Raw genomic sequence first — 22624 nt, forward strand, 5'->3', positions numbered from 1 at the left:
ACTACAGAAGGGCTCTAAGAGGAGACCTCATCCAGTCTACTGTACTACAGATGGGCTCTAAGAGGAGAGGAGACCTCATCCAGTATACTGTACTACAGGTGGGCTCTAAGAGGAGACCTCATCCAGTCTACTGTACTACAGATGGGCTCTAAGAGGAGAGGAGACCTCATCCAGTCTACTGTACTACAGATGGGCTCTAAGAGGAGAGGAGACCTTATCCAGTCTACTGTACTACAGGTGGGCTCTAAGAGGAGAGGAGACCTCATCCAGTCTACTGTACTACAGATGGGCTCTAAGAGGAGAGGAGACCTTATCCAGATGAATTCACATTTTTGCCAGCAGCACAGTTGCAGTCACCAACCCTCCGGATAATGTAAAAACAGTTAACCAGCTCTGCTTGAGCGAGTAAAATGGTCAGTGTGAGCTGTTCCCTCATTTGTCTGGAAGTAGCTAGCAAACGTTAGCCAGTTAGCTTCGGTGCTGTTAGGTCAGAACGCTGGGATCAACCCTACTCCTCAGCCAGAGTGTCCAGTGTTAGGTCAGAATGCTGGGATCAACCCTACTCCTTAGCCAGAGTGTCCAGTGTGAGGTCAGAACGCTCAGATCAACCCTACTCCTCAGCCAGAGTGTCCAGTGTTAGGTCAGAACGCTGGGATCAACCCTACTCCTCAGCCAGAGCGTCCAGTGTGAGGTCAGAACGCTCAGATCAACCCTACTCCTCAGCCAGAGTGTCCAGTGTTAGGTCAGAATGCTGGGATCAACCCTACTCCTTAGCCAGAGTGTCCAGTGTGAGGTCAGAACGCTCAGATCAACCCTACTCCTCAGCCAGAGTGTCCAGTGTTAGGTCAGAACGCTGGGATCAACCCTACTCCTTAGCCAGTGTCCAGTGTTAGGTCAGAACGCTCAGATCAACCCTACTCCTCGGCCAGAGTGTCCAGTGTGAGGTCAGAACGCTGGGATCAACCCTACTCCTTAGCCAGAGTGTCCAGTGTGAGGTCAGAACGCTCAGATCAACCCTACTCCTCAGCCAGAGTGTCCAGTGTGAGGTCAGAACGCTGGGATCAACCCTACTCCTTAGCCAGAGTGTCCAGTGTGAGGTCAGAACGCTCAGATCAACCCTACTCCTCAGCCAGAGTGTCCAGTGTGAGGTCAGAACGCTGGGATCAACCCTACTCCTTAGCCAGAGTGTCCAGCATGAGGTCAGAACGCTCAGATCAACCCTACTCCTCAGCCAGAGCGTCCAGTGTGCTCTCTGAATGCTCCGAGAGCGAAACGCTCCGAGTTTACGAACACCCAGAACGCACTCTGAGCACACACTGGCACTCCAGAATGAACACAGCCTTTAGTCTTGAAATCTTTGGTCGTTTAGCCTCACACGTGAATCCTTAAAGAGATGGGTGGGGCTAAAGCTTAACAGGGTGTGAACGTTGCTGAATGGGTGTAGACAAAAAGCTCTCCAGTAGGTGTACCAAAATGTTTAAAGGGCATTTTCTCAAAAGTGGGTTTACAAGTTTATCAACTATCAAGGCAGAATGACTTTCCCCATTGTTCCTCGACTGCAAATCAAATCAAATTTTATTTGTCACATACACATAGTTAGCAGATGTTAATGCGAGTGTAGCGAAATGCTTGTGCTTCTAGTTCCGACAATGCAGTAATAACCAACAAGTAATCTAACTAACAATTCCAAAACTACTGTACCATTTTCTAGCTCTGAGTCTCTACTTTTATCCAATGTAAAAAATACCACTTCAAATGTTGCTCCATAATCGAACCAGTCATCACAATTGGAAGTTTATTCCCCATGTATTTGTCTCCAGTATTTATGCTGCAGTAGTTTATGTGTCGGGGGGCTGGGGTCAGTTTGTTATATCTGGAGTACTTCTCCTGTCCTATTCGGTGTCCTGTGTGAATCTAAGTGTGCGTTCTCTAATTCTCTCCTTCTCTCTTTCTTTCTCTCTCTCGGAGGACCTGAGCCCTAGGACCATGCCCCAGGACTACCTGACATGATGACTCCTTGCTGTCCCCAGTCCACCTGGCCATGCTGCTGTTCCAGTTTCAACTGACCTGAGCCCTAGGACCATGCCCCAGGACTACCTGACATGATGACTCCTTGCTGTCCCCAGTCCATCTGACTGTGCTGCTGGTCTAGTTTCAACTGTTCTGCCTTATTATTATTCGACCATGCTGGTCATTTATGAACATTTGAACATCTTGGCCATGTTCTGTTATAATCTCCACCCGGCACAGCCAGAAGAGGACTGGCCACCCCACATAGCCTGGTTCCTCTCTAGGTTTCTTCCTAGGTATTGGCCTTTCTAGGGAGTTTTTCCTAGCCACCGTGCTTCTACACCTGCATTGCTTGCTGTTTGGGGTTTTAGGCTGGGTTTCTGTACAGCACTTTGAGATATCAGCTGATGTACGAAGGGCTATATAAATACATTTGATTTGATTTGATGTATTTCAGTTTGTGTCATGTTGATTTAGATGTTTCTCCATGTAATTCAGTTTGTGTCATGTTAATGTAGATGTTTCTCCATGTAATTCAGTTTGTGTCATGTTAATTTAGATGTTTCTCCATGTAATTCAGTTCGTGTCATGTTAATTTAGAAGGTTTTTCCCTCATTTAACTCTGCTGGGTAAATATATACATTTTTTAATTAATCTGTTTTGTTCCATGTAATTCGGTTAATGTCATGTTCATTTGGCTTTTTGCGAAACAAAGAAAGAACTTAGCAGACGACCACAACATGTAAATCCTGAAAAATGTCTCTGTCAGAGATGGTGCAAATCAATCGGATGTATTATGTTACGAAATATGACTTTCTGTATATAAATGTTAATTACATGTTACAGAAAGACCACACTGAACTATTCAGAACATGGAGAATCATATTTGACTGTGTAAAATGTATTTTACATCTGGGCAGACACTGGGAATTATCTGTTTTCCTGGTTGTTTGCCTCACTAGTATTCCCAATGTAACTAAGTACTTACTCTGACCGTCGTCGAGCCTCAATGCCGTCCGGTAGAAACAGCTTGATTGTAGACACTACGCAGCCATGGGTGACTGCAACACACCCACAGAACACACGTGTTATTATACACCCCCATGGCACGACCCATTCCTACAGTAAATTCGGAAAGTATTCAGACTCCTTGACGTGTTCCACATTTTGTTACGTCACAACCTTATTCTAAAATAGATTATATTGTTATTTTCTCATCAGTCTACACAATACTCCACAATGACAAAGTTAAAACATGTTATTAGAAATGTTTGCAGGTACAGTGCCTTGCGAAGTATTCGGCCCCCTTGAACTTTGCAACCTTTTGCCACATTTCAGGCTTCAAACATAAAGATATAAAACGGTATTTTTTTGTGAAGAATCAACAACAAGTGGGACACAATCATGAAGTGGAACGACATTTAATGGATATTTCAAACTTTTTTAACAAATCAAAAACTGAAAAATTGGGCGTGCTAAATTATTCAGCCCCTTTACTTTTAGTGCAGCAAACTCTCTCCAGAAGTTCAGTGAGGATCTCTGAATGATCCAATGTTGACTTAAATGACTAATGATGATAAATACAATCCACCTGTGTGTAATCAAGTCTCCGTATAAATGCACCTGCACTGTGATAGTCTCAGAGGTCCGTTAAAAGCTCAGAGAGAAAATTGTGTGGATATATTGAGGCAACATCTCAAGACATCAGTCATAAAGTTATAGCTTGGTCGCAAATGCATCTTCCAAATGGACAATGACCCCTAGCATGCTTCCAAAGTTGTGGCAAAACGGCGTCAGGACAACAAAGTCAAGGTATTGGAGTGGCCACCACAAAGCCCTGACCTCAATCCCATAGGAAATGTGTGGGCAGAACTGTAAGCGTGTGTGAGCAAGGATGCCTACAAACCTGACTCAGTTACACCAGCTTTGTCAGGAGAAATTGGTCAAAATTCACCCAACTTATTGTGGGAAGTTTGTGGAAGGCTACCCGATACATTTGACCCAAGTTAAACAATTTAAAGGCAATGCTACCAAATACTAATTGAGTGTATATAAACTTCTGACCCACTGGGAATGTGATGAAAAAAATAAAATCACTCTACTATTATTCTGACATTTCACATTCTTAAAATAAAGTGGTGTTCCTAACTGACCTAAAACAGGGAATTTTGACTAAGATTAAATGTCAGGAATTGTGAAAAACTGAGTGTAAATGTATCTGGTTAAGGTGTATGTAAACTTCCAAATTCAACTGTATACATGTTGGGTTTGACTAATTTATTCATAGTGGAGAAACAACCACACTGATGCAGACTTCACCTGTCAGTTACCAAGAAGCTGTGATGAAATAGTGCTTGGGCAATATACTGTTTAATCATACACCGGGGGATTTCAAAATTGACAATACCGTTTAAAATAATAAATACATTTGAGGCAGTGTGCATGCTACAGAACTGCTTATAACTATGAAGTGTAACTATATAAGAAATCTAAAAAGTGTCCAATTATATCCAGCTAAGGGCTCCTGCTATGCATTTGGTTTGCTAACTTGCTAGCTAAATGGCTAGATATTAATGTCAAGCTTCTTGGTTACAGCAGAGACATTCAAACCCCTCCTGGATCAAGATCCCTGTTGCCAAAATAGCATCCCTTGTGTGCACATTAGGTAATATCGTATACCCCGGAATGGTCCAGAAACGGTATGGAAATCTGGATAGCACCAAAAAGCTAATATAGTGTAGTGGAGTTGCTAAGAAGCTATTGTTGCATCATGAAGAATGCAGCCATTTCATGTGGTCTCGTTTCAACACAGCTGCAATCAGACACTACTGCAGTCTGTCAACTCTCCAAAACACTCCTCTCCTCAGAGAGCGCACGTGTACACACACACACCCTTGACTCCCTGCCAAGATGCTTACATCATAGCCTAACCGTGCATTTTAAAATGGCCAGCAGCATAACGCGCAACAAAAAAAGTGTAAAACAAATCAAAAATGTATTTTAGATTTGAGATTCTTCAAAGTAGCCATCCTTTGCCTTGATGACAGCTTTGCACACTCTTGGCATTCTCTCAACCAGCTTCACCTGGAATGCAATTCCAACTGTCTTAAAGGAGTTCTCACATGTGCTGAGAACTTGTTAGCTGCTTTTTCTTCACTCTGCAGTCCAACTCATCCCAAACCATCTCAATTGAGTTAAGGTCAGGGAATTGTGGAGGCCAGGTCATCTGATGCAGCACTCCATCACTCTCCTTATTGGTCAAATAGCCCTTACACAGCCTGGAGATGTGTTTGGGTCATTGTCCTGTTGAAAAACTAATGATATTCCCACGAAGCCCAAACCAGATGGGATGGCGTATCCCTGCAGAATGCAGTGGTAGCCAAGCTGGTTAAGTGAATTCTAAATAAATCACTGACAGTGTCAGCAGAAAAGCACCCCCACACCATCACACCTCCTCCTCCATGCTTCACGGTGGGAACCACACATGCGGAGATGATCCGTTCACTTACTCTGTCTAACAAAGGCACAGCGATTGGAACCAAAAATCTCAAATTTGAACTCATCAGACCAAAGAACCGATTTCCACCGGTCTAATGTCCATTGCTTGTGTTTCTTGACCCAACCAAGTCTCTTCTTCTTACTGATGTCCTTTAGTAGTGGTTTCTTGCAGCAATTCGACCATGAAGGTCTCCTCTGAACAGTCGATGTTGAGATGTGTTTGTTACTTGAACTCTGTGAAGCATTTATTTGGGCTGCAATTTCTGAGGCTGGTAACTAATGAACTTATCCTCTGTGGCAGAGGTAACTCTGGGTCTTCCTTTCCTGTGGCGATCCTCATGAGAGCCAGTTTCATCATAGCGCTTGATGGTTTTTGTGACTACACTTGAAGAAATTATCATTACTTTAAAGACATGAAGGTCAGTCAATCCGAAAAAGTTCAAGAACTGAACGTTTCTTTAAGTGCAGTCGCAAAGACCAAGCACTATAATGAAACTGGCTCTCATTTCTCTTTGCTTATTTGAGCTGTTCTTGACATAACATTTATCTTCTGTATACCACCCCAACATTGTCACAACACAACTGATCGGCTCAAACGCATTAAGGAGAAAATAAATTGGGCACCCGTCCAGACATCTAACATTCTAGTGGGCTCCCCCCTCCAGACATCTAAACATTCTAGTGGGCTCCCCTCCAGACATCTAAACATTCTAGTGGGCTCCCCTCCAGACATCTAAACATTCTAGTGGGCTCCCCCCTCCAGACATCTAAACATTCTAGTGGGCTCCCCCCTGCAGACATCTAAACATTCTAGTGGGCTCCCCCCTCCAGACATCTAAACATTCTAGTGGGCTCCCCCCTGCAGACATCTAAACATTCTAGTGGGCTCCCCCCTGCAGACATCTAAACATTCTAGTGGGCTCCCCCCTGCAGACATCTAAACATTCTAGTGGGCTCCCCCCACCAGACATCTAAACATTCTAGTGGGCTCCCCCCTGCAGACATCTAAACATTCTAGTGGGCTCCCCCCTCCAGACATCTAAACATTCTAGTGGGCTCCCCCCTCCAGACATCTAAACATTCTAGTGGGCTCCCCCCTCCAGACATCTAAACATTCTAGTGGGCTCCCCTCCAGACATCTAAACATTCTAGTGGGCTCCCCCCTCCAGACATCTAAACATTCTAGTGGGCTCCCCCCCAGACATCTAAACATTCTAGTGGGCTCCCCTCCAGACATCTAAACATTCTAGTGGGCTCCCCTCCAGACATCTAAACATTCTAGTGGGCTCCCCTCCAGACATCTAAACATTCTAGTGGGCTCCCCTCCAGACATCTAAACATTCTAGTGGGCTCCCCTCCAGACATCTAAACATTCTAGTGGGCTCCCCTCCAGACATCTAAACATTCTAGTGGGCTCCCCTCCAGACATCTAAACATTCTAGTGGGCTCCCCTCCAGACATCTAAACATTCTAGTGGGCTCCCCTCCAGACATCTAAACATTCTAGTGGGCTCCCCTCCAGACATCTAAACATTCTAGTGGGCTCCCCTCCAGACATCTAAACATTCTAGTGGGCTCCCCCCTCCAGACATCTAAACATTCTAGTGGGCTCCCCTCCAGACATTTCAGTTTAATGTGCAGAGCTTGGAAGCTTCACGTTCCCCAGAGTCAGATGAACAGTTGATACCATTTATATGTCTCTGTGTCCAGTGTGAAGGAAGTTAGAGGTAGTTTCAAGAGCCGATGCTAACTAGCGTTAGCGCAATGACTGGAAGTCTATGGTTATCAACTAGCATGCTAACCCTGAACGATCCCTTTAAACAGTAAAAATACCTCATAGCTCAATCGGAAATTACCTTTAAAAACAACACAAAGCCGACAAAGAGTGATCAGTTTGAATGCTGCGTGGGACAAAAAAAGCTGATGGCAAGTTCTATCACATGTCTATTGGCATCAATGTGCAGGGCAAACTAACCTCAAAACCCACCCAATAATGGCTCCTTTCTCCTGAATTGCACACTCCAGTCGTTCACTACTTTTCACAAATCTAAAATAATTGGATTGGTGGTGGAAGGAGAATTTTCACCTTTTCTTATACCAGTCATTTCCTTTCGAATCAGTGAACGAGTGCACACTCTGGGAGGAAGTACAGATAATTAGGATACAACCCATGTTGTGTAGGCCCCCTAAGTATACCACTGAGATGGACGTACTTGCACTATTGAAGGCTTTTAGACTACACACAAACTCCAGCACAGTAGGTGGCAGTATGCACCTTTTCAGTTTGTTTACGAATAAGGCCCTGCCCATGCTGTCACAGGAGAAGCCATAATTAGGGGTCTCTTTCCAACTCTGTACCCATAACACACAACACACATACAAGTCGGAAGTTTACATACACCGTAGCCAAATAGATTTAAACTCAAGTTTCACAATTCCTGATATTTAATCCTTGTTAAAATTCCCTGTTTTAGGTCCGTTAAGATCACCATTTTATTTTAAGAATGTGAAATGTCAGAATAATAGTGGAGAGTGATTTCAGCTTTTATTTCTTTCATCACATTCCCAGTGGGTCAGAAGTTTACATACACTCAATAAGTATTTGGTAGCATTGCTTTCAATTGTTTAAATTGGGTCAAACATTTCAGGTAGCCTTCCAGAAGCTTCCTTCAATAAATTGGGTGAATTTTGTCCCATTCCTCCTGACAGAGCTGGTGTAACTGAATCAGGTTTGTAGGTCTCCTTGCTCACACATGCGTTTCAGTTCTGCCTACACATGTTCTATATGATTGAGGTCAGGGCTTTGTGATGGCCAATCCAATACCTTGACTTTGCAGTTCTTAAGCCAGGTCAGTTGAGAACAAATTCTTATTTTCAATGATGGTCAGGAAACAGTGGGTTAACTGCCTTGTTCAGGGGCAGAATGACAGATTTGTACCTTGTCAGCTCTGGGATTAGATCTTGCAACCTTTCGGTTACTAGTCCAACGCTCTAACCACTTGGCTACGCTGCCGCCTCCAAGTATGCTTGGGGTCATTGTCCATTCCGGAAGACCCGTTTGTGACCAAGCTTCAACTTCCACATACTTTTCCATCCTCATTATGCCATCTATTTTGTGAAGTGCACCAGTCCCTCCTGCAGCAAAGCACCCCCAAAACATGATGCTGCCACCCCCGTGCTTCACAGTTGGGATGGTGTTCTTTGGCTTGCAAGACTCCCCCTTTTTCCTCCAAACATAACGATGGTCATTATGGCCAAACAGTTCTATTTTTGTTTCATCAGACCAGAGGACAATTCTCCAAAAAGTACGATATTTGTCCCCATGTGCAGTTGCAAACTGTAGTCTGGCTTTTTTATGGCGGTTTTGGAGCAGTGGCTTCTTCCTTGCTGAGCGGCCTTTCCGGTTATGTCGATATGACTCGTTTTAATGTGGATATAGATACTTTTGTACCGGTTTCCTCCAGCATCTTCACAAGGTCCTTTACTGTAGTTCTGGGATTGATTTGCACTTTTCGCACCAAAGTACGTTCATCTCTAGGAGACAGAACACGTCACCTTCCTGTCATGGTCCCATGGTGTTTATACTTGTGTATTATTGTTTATACAGATGAACGTGGTACCTTCAGGCGTTTGGAAATTGCTCCCAAGGATGAACCAGACTTATGGAGGTCTACAACTTTTATTCTGAGGTCTTGGCTGATTTCTTTTGATTTTCCCATGATGTCAAGCAAAGAGGCACTGAGTTTGAAGGTAGGCCTTGAAATACATCCACAGGTACCCCTCCAATTGACTCAAATTATGTCAATTAGCCTATCAGAAGCTTCTAAAGCCATGACATAATTTTCTGGAATGTTCCAAGCTGTTTGAAGGCCCAGTCAACTTGTATGTATGTAAACTTCTGACCCACTGGAATTGTGATACAATGAGTTATTAGTGATATAATCTGTCTGTAAACAATTGTTGGGAAAATGACTTGTGTCATGAACAAAGTAGATGTCCTAACCGACTTGCCAAAACTATAGTTTGTTAACAATAATTTTGTGGAGTGGTTGAAAAATTAGTTTTAATGACTCCAAGTGTATTTAAACTTCCGACTTCAACTGTACAGCAGACATCATCGGTGTGTACCTTTACGGGTGTTCTCTGTGACGTCCACACCGAACTGGATGAAGTCACCAGAGAGGACCTCACAGGGAGGACTCTCCTCGGACCCGCGACTCAGACGCTGGCTGTTGATGAACGTCCCGTTACTACTCTTAGTGTCCTGCAGGTAGAACTGAAATACAGAGAGGTGGAATACACAGTTACAATACTATAGTTTAGGGCATTGCTCACCATAGGTCTGCTGCAGAGGGACAAGAGAGCCATGAGAACACACATTTGGAAATATACAAAAATATAAACGCAACATGCAAAAACTTCAAAGAATTTACTGAGATACAGTTCATATACAGAAATCAGTCAACTGAAATAAATTCATTAGGCCTTAATCTATAGATTTCACATGACGAGGCAGGGGCACAGCCATGGGTGGGCATATTCCCACCCACTGGGGAGCCAGGACCAGCCAATCAGAATGAGTTTATCCCAACAAAAGTGCTTTAATACAGACAGAAATACTCCTCAGCACCCACCCCCCTCAGACTTAAATGTTTTATTTCACCTTTATTTAACCAGTTAGGCCAGTTGAGAACAAGATCTCATTTACAACTGCAACCTGGCCAAGATAAAGCAAAGCAGTGTGAACAGACAACAACATAGAGTTACAACCTGGCCAAGATAAAGCAAAGCAGTGTGAACAGACAACAACATAGAGTTACAACCTGGCCAAGATAAAGCAAAGCAGTGTGAACAGACAACAACATAGAGTTACAACCTGGCCAAGATAAAGCAAAGCAGTGTGAACAGACAACAACATAGAGTTACAACCTGGCCAAGATAAAGCAAAGCAGTGTGAACAGACAACAACATAGAGTTACAACCTGGCCAAGATAAAGCAAAGCAGTGTGAACAGACAACAACATAGAGTTGCAACCTGGCCAAGATAAAGCAAAGCAGTGTGAACAGACAACAACATAGAGTTACAACCTGGCCAAGATAAAGCAAAGCAGTGTGAACAGACAACAACATAGAGTTACAACCTGGCCAAGATAAAGCAAAGCAGTGTGAACAGACAACAACATAGAGTTACAACCTGGCCAAGATAAATCAGTGCGACACAGAGTTACACATGGGTTAAACACACATACAGTCAATAACACAATAGAACATTTGTATAGTGTGTGCAAATCTAGTAAGAAGGTAAGGCAATAAATAGGCCATAGTGGGGAAGTAATTATAATTTAGCAATTGACACTGGAGTGATAGATGTGCAGATGAGGATGTGCAAGTAGAAATACTGGTGTGCAAAAGAGCAGAAAAAACAAAAACAAATATGGGGATGAAGTAGGTAGTTGGTTGGATGGGCTATTTACAGATGGGCTATTTACAGATGGGCTATTTACAGATGGGCTCTGCAGCGATCAGTAAGCTGCTCTGACAGCCATTGCTTGAAGTTAGTGTGGGAGATATAAGTCTCCAACTTCAGTGATTTTTGCAATTCGTTCCAGTCATTGGCAGCAGAGAACTGGAAGGAAAGGCTTTGGGGATGACAAGTGAGATATATACGTGGGCGATCCAGCAGGGCGATCCAGCAGGTGAAGAAGTCGGATGTGGAGGTCATGTAGTGTGGTTACACATGGTTTGCGGTTGTGAGGCCGGTTGGACATACTGCAAAATTCTCTAAAACGACATAGGAGGCGGCTTGTGGTAGAGAAATGTAAATGCAATTTTCAGGCAACAGCTCTGGTGGACATTCCTGCAGTCAACATGCCATTTGCATTGACAAAACCACACATGTTTGAGTGGCCTTTTTCCCCCGCAGCACAAGGTGCACATTTTATATATATATTTTTTTTTACCGCTTTTTCTCCCCAATTTCGTGGTGTCTAATTGTTTAGTAGCTACTACCGTGTCTCATTGCTACAACTCCCGTACGGGCTCGGGAGAGACGAAGGTTGAAAGTCATGCCGTCCTCCGATACACAACCCAACCAAGCCGCACTGCTTCTTAACACAGCGTGCATCCAACCGGGAAGCCAGCCGCAACAATGTGTCGGAGGAAACACTGTGCACCTGGCAACCTTGGTTAGCGCGCACCGAGCTCGGCCCGCCACAGGAGTCGCTGGTGCGCGATGACACAAGGATATCCCTACCTGCCAAACCCTCCCTAACCCGGACGACGCTAGGCCAATTGTGCGTCGTCCCACGGACCTCCCGGTCGCGGCCGGTTACGACAGAGCCTGGGCGCAAACCCAGAGTATCTGGTGGCACAGCTGGCGCTGCAGTACAGCGCCCTTAACCACTGCGCCACCCGGGAGGCCCCAAGGTGCACGTTTAATGATCTTGCTGTGTTATCAGCTTCTTGATAATCCATCCAACTGACAGGAGTGGCATATCTTGGCAAAGGAGAAATGCTTTGGGATGTAAACAAATGTGCACAAAATGAGAAAAGCTTTTTGTGTGTATGGAACATTTTAGAGAGAACTTTTATCTTTGCTCATGAAACATGGGACCAATACTTTACATGTTGTGTTTATATTTTTGTTCAGTATAGAATTACGGCTGATGTTCAGTGGTCAGGGAAGATAGGACGTTACGGCTGATGTTCTGTGGTCAGGGAAGATAGGACGTTACGGCTGATGTTCAGTGGTCAGGGAAGATAGGACGTTACGGCTGATGTTCAGTGGTCAGGGAAGATAGGACGTTACGGCTGATGTTCAGTGGTCAGGGAAGATAGGACGTTACGGCTGATGTTCAGTGGTCAGGGAAGATAGGACATTACGGCTGATGTTCTGTGGTCAGGGAAGATAGGACGTTACGGCTGATGTTCTGTGGTCAGGGAAGATAGGACGTTACGGGTGATGTTCAGTGGTCAGGGAAGATAGGACGTTACGGCTGATGTTCAGTGGTCAGGGAAGATAGGACGTTACGGCTGATGTTGTGGTCAGGGAAGATAGGACGTTACGGCTGATGTTCAGTGGTCAGGGAAGATAGGACGTTACGGCTGATGTTCTGTGGTCAGGGAAGATAGGACGTTACGGCTGATGTTCTGTGGTCAGGGAAGATAGGACGTTACGGCTGATGTTCTGTGGTCAGGGAAGATAGGACGTTACGGCTGATGTTCTGTGGTCAGGGAAGATAGGACGTTACGGCTGATGTTCTGTGGTCAGGGAAGATAGGACGTTACGGCTGATGTTCAGTGGTCAGGGAAGATAGGACGTTACGGCTGATGTTCTGTGGTCAGGGAAGATAGGAAGTTACGGCTGATGTTCTGTGGTCAGGGAAGATACCCGCTGCTTTATCAGCACGATCTGGTTTGTCCTTCAAGCAGCGAGGGGGGGGGGGGGGGGGATGTAGTGTATTAGTAAAAGCAGGAAGAACCGGGCTGCATTTCAAGTAAGGGGTGTAAGGGGTGTTTCTGTCTATATTCAACTCCAGACGCTGCCTACTGCACCTATAACGCTGGTCAAACTAAAACGTTCAGAGAGGCCTGGTTAATAGCAACAGGAAGCACAACATAGACACCTAGCTTATAAAACAGCCATTTAGTTCTCCAGGGATTTGAAGTGGAGAGGACTGGTTACAGCAGCACCGAAATCAGTTTAGCAAACTTACTAGTTCATGATGTACTGTAGGCCTACTGAAATGGAGTGGGCGGAGGACAGTAACTGGTTTGGTAAACATCCAGAGAAATCCACACATGATCTGGCTGTCAAAGTTTTAATCACATTGAACCCCTGACACATGACTTAGTGGGTTTCTCAGGTAGGCTGGTTTGTGCCAACTGTGCTATACTGTACCCAGTCCAGGACTCACTGATCTGATGGGTTTCTCAGTTGAACAGGAAGTCCGGTGAGATGAACCAATTCCAGCCCTCTAACTTTCCACTCACAACACTGCCCTGTGTAAGTAACCTAAAAACATTACCTCCTGACAACACGACGACCTTTTCATCAAGGAAACGTGCTGATTCTACTACAGAACTGGATCGATGTGCATGTGGGTACATGAGAAAGGCCTTGGGGGAGGTATGTAGTGTGTGGTGTCTTGAGTTGTCAATCTAGCAGACAGCTAGGGGGGGTGCATCTGTTTTGTGTGTGGGTCTTGCATTAACAGTCTTTATCGAAGCTCATTAGCTTCCCGAGATGTCCTATCAACTGTGGCCCAAGCAATTTGCAGTGGTATTCAAAGACAGATTCACCAAAATACGTGACAATTTTGAGTAAATGTATTTATTGGTTCCTTTTCATTTTGATAATTGATTTAAACACAATTAATTTAAGGTCAATGGCTGATGACAAAAACCTACATTTACGGTTAAGGTCATCTCATTAGATTTGGGGTGTGGTCACAAATAATGCACTACTTTTGACCAGAGCCCTATGGCATCCTACTCCCTACATAGTGCACTACTTTAGACCAGAGCCCTATGGGGAATAGAGTGCCATTTGGGAGGCACACTATAACCTCCCCAGGATGCCCAAAATATTATGTCCAACATGATTTATTATTTTGTTGGGCAGAGTTTAGCGCACAGGAAGCTGGTGACTGATAAACTCCTCAATGCCATCGGATGAATCCCGGAACATATTCCAGTCTGCACAAGCAAAACAGTCCTTCCCATTTTTCCTATTTTGCTGGAATTAAAATTATTTTTTGGGGGGGGAAGGGTTGTATCATTTGATTTACATGCCTACCACTTTGAAGATGTAAAATATATTTTATTGTGAAACAAGAAATAAGACAAAAGAACTGAACTTGAGTGTGCTTAACAATTCACCCCACCCCAAAGTCAATACTTTGTAGAGACATCTTTTGCAGCAATTACAGCTGCAAGTCTCTTGGGGTATGTCTCTATAAGCTTGGCACATCTAGCCATTGGCATTTTTGCCCATTCTTCAAGGCAAAACCGTTCCAGCTCCTTCAAGTTGGATGAGTTCCGCTGGTGTACAGCGGAACCCATCCAAGGTCATTGACAAGGCCATTCCAAGACATTTAAATGTTTACCCTTAAACCACTCGAGTGTTGCTTAAGCAGTATGCTTAGGGTCATTATCCTGCTGGAAGGTGAACCTCCGTCCCAGTCTCAAATCTCTGGAAGACTGAAACAGGTTTCCCTCAAGAATATCCCTGTATTCACAGTCATCCATCAATTCCTTCCATTCTGACCAGTTTCCCAGTCCCTGCTGATGAAAAACATCCCCACAGCATGATGCTGCCACCAACATGCTTCACTGTGGGGATGTGTTCTCGGGGTGATGAGAGATGTTTTTGCGCCAGACATAGCGTTTTCCATGATGGCCAAAAAGCTCAATTTTAGTCTCGTCTGACCATCTAAACTATTTAAAAGGCAATCCTACCAAATAGTAATTGAGTGTATGTAAACTTCTGACCCACTGGGAATGCGATGAAATAAATAAAAGCTGAAATAAATCACTCTACTATTTTGACATTTCACATTCTTAAAATAAAGTGGTGATCTTAACTGACCTAAAACAGGGAATTTTTACTATGATTAAATGTCAGGAACTGTGAAAAACCCAGTTCAAATGTATTTGGCTAAGGTGTATGTAAACTTCCGACTTCAACTGTACATACAGCATCTTCCTCAATTACCTCATACCCCTACACACACACTCAGTACAGTTTCACCGTGTATATAGCCAAGTTATTAACTCGTACCCCTGTACATTGACTCAGTACTGGTAGCCTGTGTATAGCCACGTTATTATGGACTCAGTACTGGTAACCTGTGTATAGTCACGTTATTATTGACTCAGTACTGGTACCCTGTGCATAGCCACGTTATTATTGACTCAGTACTGGTACTCTGTGTATATCCATGTTATTATTGAGTCAGTACTGGTACCCTGTGTATAGCCATGTTATTATTGACTCAGTACTGGTACCCTGTGTATAGCCATGTTATTATTGACTCAGTACTGGTAACCTGTGTATAGCCATGTTATTATTGACTCAGTACTGGTACTCTGTGTATATCCATGTTATTATTGACTCAGTACTGGTAACCTGTGTATAGCCATGTTATTATTGACTCAGTACTGGTACCCTGTGCATAGCCACGTTATTATTGACTCAGTACTGGTACTCTGTGTATATCCATGTTATTATTGAGTCAGTACTGGTACCCTGTGTATAGCCATGTTATTATTGACTCAGTACTGGTACCCTGTGTATAGCCATGTTATTATTGACTCAGTACTGGTAACCTGTGTATAGCCATGTTATTATTGACTCAGTACTGGTACTCTGTGTATATCCATGTTATTATTGACTCAGTACTGGTAACCTGTGTATAGCCATGTTATTATTGACTCAGTACTGGTACTCTGTGTATAGCCATGTTATTATTGACTCAGTACTGGTACCCTGTGTATAGCCATGTCATTATTGACTCAGTACTGGTAACCTGTGTATAGCCATGTTATTATTGACTCAGTACTGGTACCCTGTGTATTGCCATGTTATTATTGACTCAGTACTGGTAACCTGTGCATAGCCATGTTATTATTGACTCAGTACTGGTACCCTGTATATAGCCATGTTATTATTGACTCAGTACTGGTACCCTGTATATAGCCTAGTTATTATTGACTCAGTACTGGTACCCTGTGCATAGCCATGTTATTATTGACTCAGTACTGGTACCCTGTATATAGCCTAGTTATTATTGACTCAGTACTGGTACCCTGTGCATAGCCATGTTATTATTGACTCAGTTATTATTGAATCAGTACTGGTACCCTGTATATAGCCTAGTTATCATTGAGTCAATACTGGTACCCTGTATATAGCCTAGTTATTATTGACTCAGTACTGGTACCCTGTGCATAGCCATGTTATTATTGACTCAGTTATTATTGAATCAGTACTGGTACCCTGTATATAGCCTAGTTATCATTGGGTCAATACTGGTACCCTGTATATAGCCTAGTTATCATTGAGTCAATACTGGTACCCTGTATATAGCCTAGTTATCATTGGGTCAATACTGGTACCCTGTATATAGCCTAGTTATCATTGAGTCAATACTGGTACCCTGTATATAGCCTAGTTATCATTGGGTCAATACTGGTACCCTGTATATAGCCTAGTTATCATTGAGTCAATACTGGTACCCTGTATATAGCCTAGTTATCATTGGGTCAATACTGGTACCCTGTATATAGCCTAGTTATCATTGAGTCAATACTGGTACCCTGTATATAGCCTAGTTATCATTGGGTCAATACTGGTACCCTGTATATAGCCTAGTTATCATTGAGTCAATACTGGTACCCTGTATATAGCCTAGTTATCATTGGGTCAATACTGGTACCCTGTATATAGCCTAGTTATCATTGAGTCAATACTGGTACCCTGTATATAGCCTAGTTATCATTGGGTCAATACTGGTACCCTGTATATAGCCTAGTTATCATTGAGTCAATACTGGTACCCTGTATATAGCCTAGTTATCATTGGGTCAATACTGGTACCCTGTATATAGCCTAGTTATCATTGGGTCAATACTGGTACCCTGTATATAGCCTAGTTATCATTGGGTCAATACTGGTACCCTGTATATAGCCTAGTTATCATTGAGTCAATACTGGTACCCTGTATATAGCCTAGTTATCATTGGGTCAATACTGGTACCCTGTATATAGCCTAGTTATCATTGGGTCAATACTGGTACCCTGTATATAGCCTAGTTATCATTGAGTCAATACTGGTACCCTGTATATAGCCTAGTTATCATTGAGTCAATACTGGTACCCTGTATATAGCCTAGTTATCATTGAGTCAATACTGGTACCCTGTATATAGCCTAGTTATCATTGGGTCAATACTGGTACCCTGTATATAGCCTAGTTATCATTGGGTCAATACTGGTACCCTGTATATAGCCTAGTTATCATTGAGTCAATACTGGTACCCTGTATATAGCCTAGTTATCATTGAGTCAATACTGGTACCCTGTATATAGCCTAGTTATCATTGAGTCAATACTGGTACCCTGTATATAGCCTAGTTATCATTGAGTCAATACTGGTACCCTGTATATAGCCTAGTTATCATTGAGTCAATACTGGTACCCTGTATATAGCCTAGTTATCATTGGGTCAATACTGGTACCCTGTATATAGCCTAGTTATCATTGAGTCAATACTGGTACCCTGTATATAGCCTAGTTATCATTGAGTCAATACTGGTACCCTGTATATAGCCTAGTTATCATTTACGAAGCATTTGACAAATAGAATTTGATTTGAGACAGACAAGTAGACACAAATAGCACTGTCCTATGACCCTATACAAAACAGAACTTCGACCAATGGCTTCATATTCCATCTCAGTACAGTTGCCATAGCTGTCCTTGTGTGTCAACCCTGCAGCTATAATCCACTATTTCACAAAAGGTGGCAGACTGACCGATTCCATGGAGTTACCTGGTTTGCAGCTGATTACAAGCCTGTTCAACATGCCTGTCTGGCAGTGACTGTTCAGGCAGGAAAGAGAGAAAGGGAGTGAGAGAGAGCAGTCTGCAGCACCCGGCCTCACCCTACTAGAATCTGAAGTCAAATGTCTACTGTTTGCTGATGATCTGGTGCTTCTGTCACCAACCAAGCAGGGCCTACAGCAGCACCTAGATTTTCTGCAGAAAATCGAGGTCTGGGGTCTGCTCACCAACCAAGAATTCACAAAATGGAACAAACGCCAAATTTAGAATTCTGCAAAAATATCCTGTGTACGTAAAACACCAAATAATGCATGCTGAGTAGAACTAATTATCAAAATCCAGAAAAGAGCGGTTAAATTCGACAACCACCTAAAAGGAAGCGATTCCCAAACATTCCATAACAAAGCCATCCCCTACAGAGAGATGAACCTGGAGAAGAGTTCCCTAAGCAAGCAGGTCCTACAGAGCCCCAGGACAACAACACAATTAGACCCAACCAAATCACGAGAAAACAAAAAGATAATTATTTCCAATGTGTCAAGTAATTAACAAAAAAACAGAGCAAACTAGAATGCTATTTGGCCCTAAACTGAGAGAACACAGTGGCAGAATACCTGACCACTGTGACTGACCCAAACTCTTTGACTATGTACAGACTCAGTGACCACAGCCTTGCTATTGAGAAAGACTGTTGGGCAGACCTGACGGGGAAGAAGGGGGAGGGGAGTAATTGAAGAAGACCACCATTTATTCAACCTTTATTTAACTAGGCAAGTCAGTTAATTAAAAACAAATTCTCCACATCCTGTGGCGTACTGCATTAGCATCGAATAGCCCCCATGATATGCAACTTTTCAGGGAAGTCAGGAACCAAAAATATACACAGGCAGTTAGGAAAGCTAAGGATAACTTTTTCAAATAGAAATGTTCATCCTGTAGCACAAACTCCAAAAAGTTCTGGGACACTAAAGTTCATGGAGAATAAGAGCACCTGCTCCCAGCTGCCTCTATGTAGACGACACCATTCTGTATACTTCTGGCCCTTCTTTGGACACTGTGTTAACTAACCTCCAGACGAACTTCAATGCCACACAACTCCTTCTGTGGCCTCCAACTGCTCAAAATGCAAGTAAAACTAAATACATGCTCTTCAACCGATCGCTGCCCACAGCTACCCGCCTGTCCCACTCTGGACTGTTCTGACTTAGAATACATGGACAACTACAAATACCTAGCTGTCTGGCTAGACTGTAAACTCTCCATCCAGACTCACATTAAGCATTAAGCTCCAGTCCAAAATTAAATCTAGAATCGGCTTCCTATTTCGCAACATAGCATTCTTCACTCGTGCTGCCAAACATACCCTCGTAAAACGGACTATCCTACCGATGTCATTTACAAAATAGACTCCAACACTATACTCAGCAAATTGGATGGAGTCCATCACGGTGCCATCCGTTTTGTCAGCCAAAGCCCCATATACTACCGGCTATGGAACCATGACCTGTTAACCGGACGTGCTACCTGTCCCAGACCTGCTGTTTTCAACTCTCTAGAGACAGCAGGAGCGGTAGAGATACTCTCAATGATCGGCTATGAAAAGCCAACTGACATTTAATGTGATTATTATTATTTGACCATGCTGGTCATTTATGAACATTTGAACATCTTGGCCATGTACTGTTATAATCTCCACCCGGCACAGCCAGAAGAGGACTGGCCACCCCTCATAACCTGGTTCCTCTCTAGGTTTATCCTAGGTTTTGGCCTTTCTAGGAAGTTTTTCCTAGCCACAGTGCTTCTACACCTGCATTGCTTGCTGTTTGGGGTTTTAGGCTGGGTTTCTGTACAGCACTTTGAGATATCAGCTGATGTAAGAAGGGCTATATAAATACATTTGATTTGATTTGACTACCCACCACTGCAACCTGGATGCTCTCGTTGACTGGCCCTCGCTTCATACTCGTAGGAAAACCCACTGGCTCCAGGTCATCTATAAGTCTTTGCTAGGTAAAGCCCTGCCTTATACCAGCTCACTGGTCACTGTAGCATGTGCTCCAGCAGATATATTTCACTGGTCATCCCCAAAGCCAATTCCTCCTTTGGCCGCCTTTCCTTCCAGTTCTCTGCTGCCAATGACTAGAACGAATTGCAAAGATCACTGAAGCTGGAGACTTATATCTCCCTCACTAACTTTAAATACCAGCTGTCAGAGCCGCTCACAGATCATTGCACCTGTCCATAGCCCATCCAACTACCTCATCCCCATATTGCTATTTTTGTGCACCCCAGTATCTCTACTTGCACATTCATCTTCTGGTTTGATTGCTATATTGTAATTACTTTGCCACTACGGACTATTTATTGCCTTACCTCCCTAATGTTACCTCATTTGCACACACCTTATATAGATTTTCTACATTGTGTTATTGACCATATGTTTGTTTATTCCATGTGTAACTCTGTGTTTTTGTTTGTGTTGCACTGCTTTGCTTTATCTTGGCAAGGTCGCAGTTGTAAATGAGAACTTGTTCTCAACTGGCCTACCTGGTTAAATAAAAGGTTAAATAAAAAAATGTACAATGACCATGCAAAGTAAAAGCTAGTAATTAGCCGAATGGTTGAGAGTCAGACTCACCTTGCCCGTCTTGTGATCAAACCAGACCAGGGCATGGTTCCGTGACAGAACCTTGCAGTCGAACGTGGCGTTGTTCTGAGCCGGTCGGCATCGTGCCACAGAGCGCCCGATCTTGACTGGCTCGTCCAGGTAGACATGACGTTCCTGAAAAGGGTGTGAATTCGGGCGGCAGGAGAAGAAGGCCAGCGCTGAAGGCATTGATGATGGCTTGGGAGTGTTACTCCAATCAGCGACGAAAGACAAGGTTTCTTGATCCAGAATGACTAACTTCAGTCTTAAATCCTCGGCTGTTGTGTTAATAAACCATGTAACCTGGCTATTCGCTGTCTGGCTCTTCTATTTTAAGTTAGGCACTGCTAGCTAGCCATTCATATGGACGTGTTTTCTTCTTTTGATTCAAAGAGACACGTAAAACCTCCTGTATTCATGTAAAAAAAATACAAAATAAATATGTATTTATGGTATCTTTCTACAGAGCTACATTACGTCCAGTGAATGACTAAATACGATTACGTACAGGCCACAATACAGTACAGCCAAAACCATTTGACGATAGCAACAGTAGCAATCTAGAAAATATTTTCCCACGTCCATCAAAATGTATAGCGAGAGAAGCGTTATTATGCCGCGCAAGTTAGCGGCAGGCAGCTAATCTTTAGCCCATCGGATAAATCCAGATAGCTATATTACACAATCTGACCATTGCACGGTTTCCTATCCCTGTGCCTGCTGATGATACGGCTGGCCATTGAAACACACCCGCTGACAATTTGACCGTGGTTTAATATGTCATCAATAAGTGTTTTTTTCCCCCCATAGAGGCTGAGTTAACATTAAGTTGTTTATCATACTCACTATGGACGGGTGCTAAAGAGTGAGTATCTGAGGTTGTTTGCTAGCTAAATGTTTAACTAGCTAATGCAACTTCTAGCCACTCCCGATTTAGGAAGGCTAGCAGGCTAATATTTACTTTCAGGGTCCCAGCAACAAATCCTTCTAATCGTGAAGCATAATGTTCCAAACAGGTTCAAAGACACACGCTTTAAAACGACTATTGTAGAGGTAAGTAGAGCTGGACAGGCTTTGAGCAATAACACTGTTATAAAGAGTAATTAGCTATATGGCTAGTTAAGCTAACGCGCTGAGAACTTGTCATTTAGCTGGATTAGGAGTCGGGCCTCTTCGGGTGAAAAGTCGTGATCAACTAGCTCTGGAACGGGTGTGATGGTGTTACCTCAGGTAAACTTGTGTTATTTTTGACAAGTAACTCAAAAAAACAAGTAGACAAACTGGTCTCATTGCAAAAGTTCACGTTAGCCGAGTCGGAAAGAGTTAGATAGGAAAGACTAGGTAGTTCGGTGACTGACAGAGCAGACTCGGGAAACGGAGACAGGTTTGACTGCAGCATCACCTGTCCAGTAATCTTCTGAAGAGTCCCAAGAAAGAAAATTAAAACTGTGTTGCGTCGATGTTAGAAATGTCACTCGAAACACTATCGACCACAAAAAAAAAAGTTTTGAAATTAAAGCTTTCTTCAATTGAACTGAACATTTCTAACAACTTGCCGTCGTCCGTTAGTATCCGCCGCCATACTCATAACAATATACACCAAAACGACCGGACAGCGCAACCGCCAATAGCGTCCGCGACATGCCCAAAACGTCATTGGAGGCGGGAACTTGACAAACAGATTGACAACCTGGGGTCCAATCAAAATAGACATTATTGACACGGTGCAGTGCATGCTTCCGGTTTTCCGTTGTCAGTAGTTACCACAAGCACAAAGTCACACTTGGCTAAATCAAAAAAAATAAAATGTATGAGATCAAAAATGTGCTTTTTGGTTTTAATTTAAGGTTAGGTTTATATTTTAAGAAGATGGGAGTGAGCACGGAATGTTGGTCCGGTAAGGTGAT

The 22624-nt window shown here is 43.3% G+C and overlaps 1 protein-coding gene across 2 annotated transcripts in view; it reads right to left on the bottom strand.

Annotated features, from left to right (window-relative positions):
* LOC109881610 (sarcolemmal membrane-associated protein) overlaps positions 1-22318 on the bottom strand; it is a 123011-nt gene extending 100693 nt beyond the window's left edge. The window contains exons 1-3 of one of the 2 annotated variants that reach the window (XM_031788396.1): positions 20709-22318; positions 9636-9783; positions 2999-3071 (exon numbers count right to left, since the gene is read on the bottom strand). In XM_031788396.1, the coding sequence (XP_031644256.1) occupies positions 2999-3071; positions 9636-9783; positions 20709-20906 (419 nt within the window). In that variant the 5' untranslated portion in view covers positions 20907-22318. The remainder of the gene's footprint in view (positions 1-2998; positions 3072-9635; positions 9784-20708) is intronic. The other variant, XM_031788019.1, reaches the window with a different exon arrangement.
* Between the last annotated feature and the right edge of the window lie 306 nt (positions 22319-22624).

This window comes from Oncorhynchus kisutch, linkage group LG1 (genome assembly GCF_002021735.2).
Source record: "Oncorhynchus kisutch isolate 150728-3 linkage group LG1, Okis_V2, whole genome shotgun sequence".
NCBI lineage: Eukaryota > Metazoa > Chordata > Actinopteri > Salmoniformes > Salmonidae > Oncorhynchus > Oncorhynchus kisutch.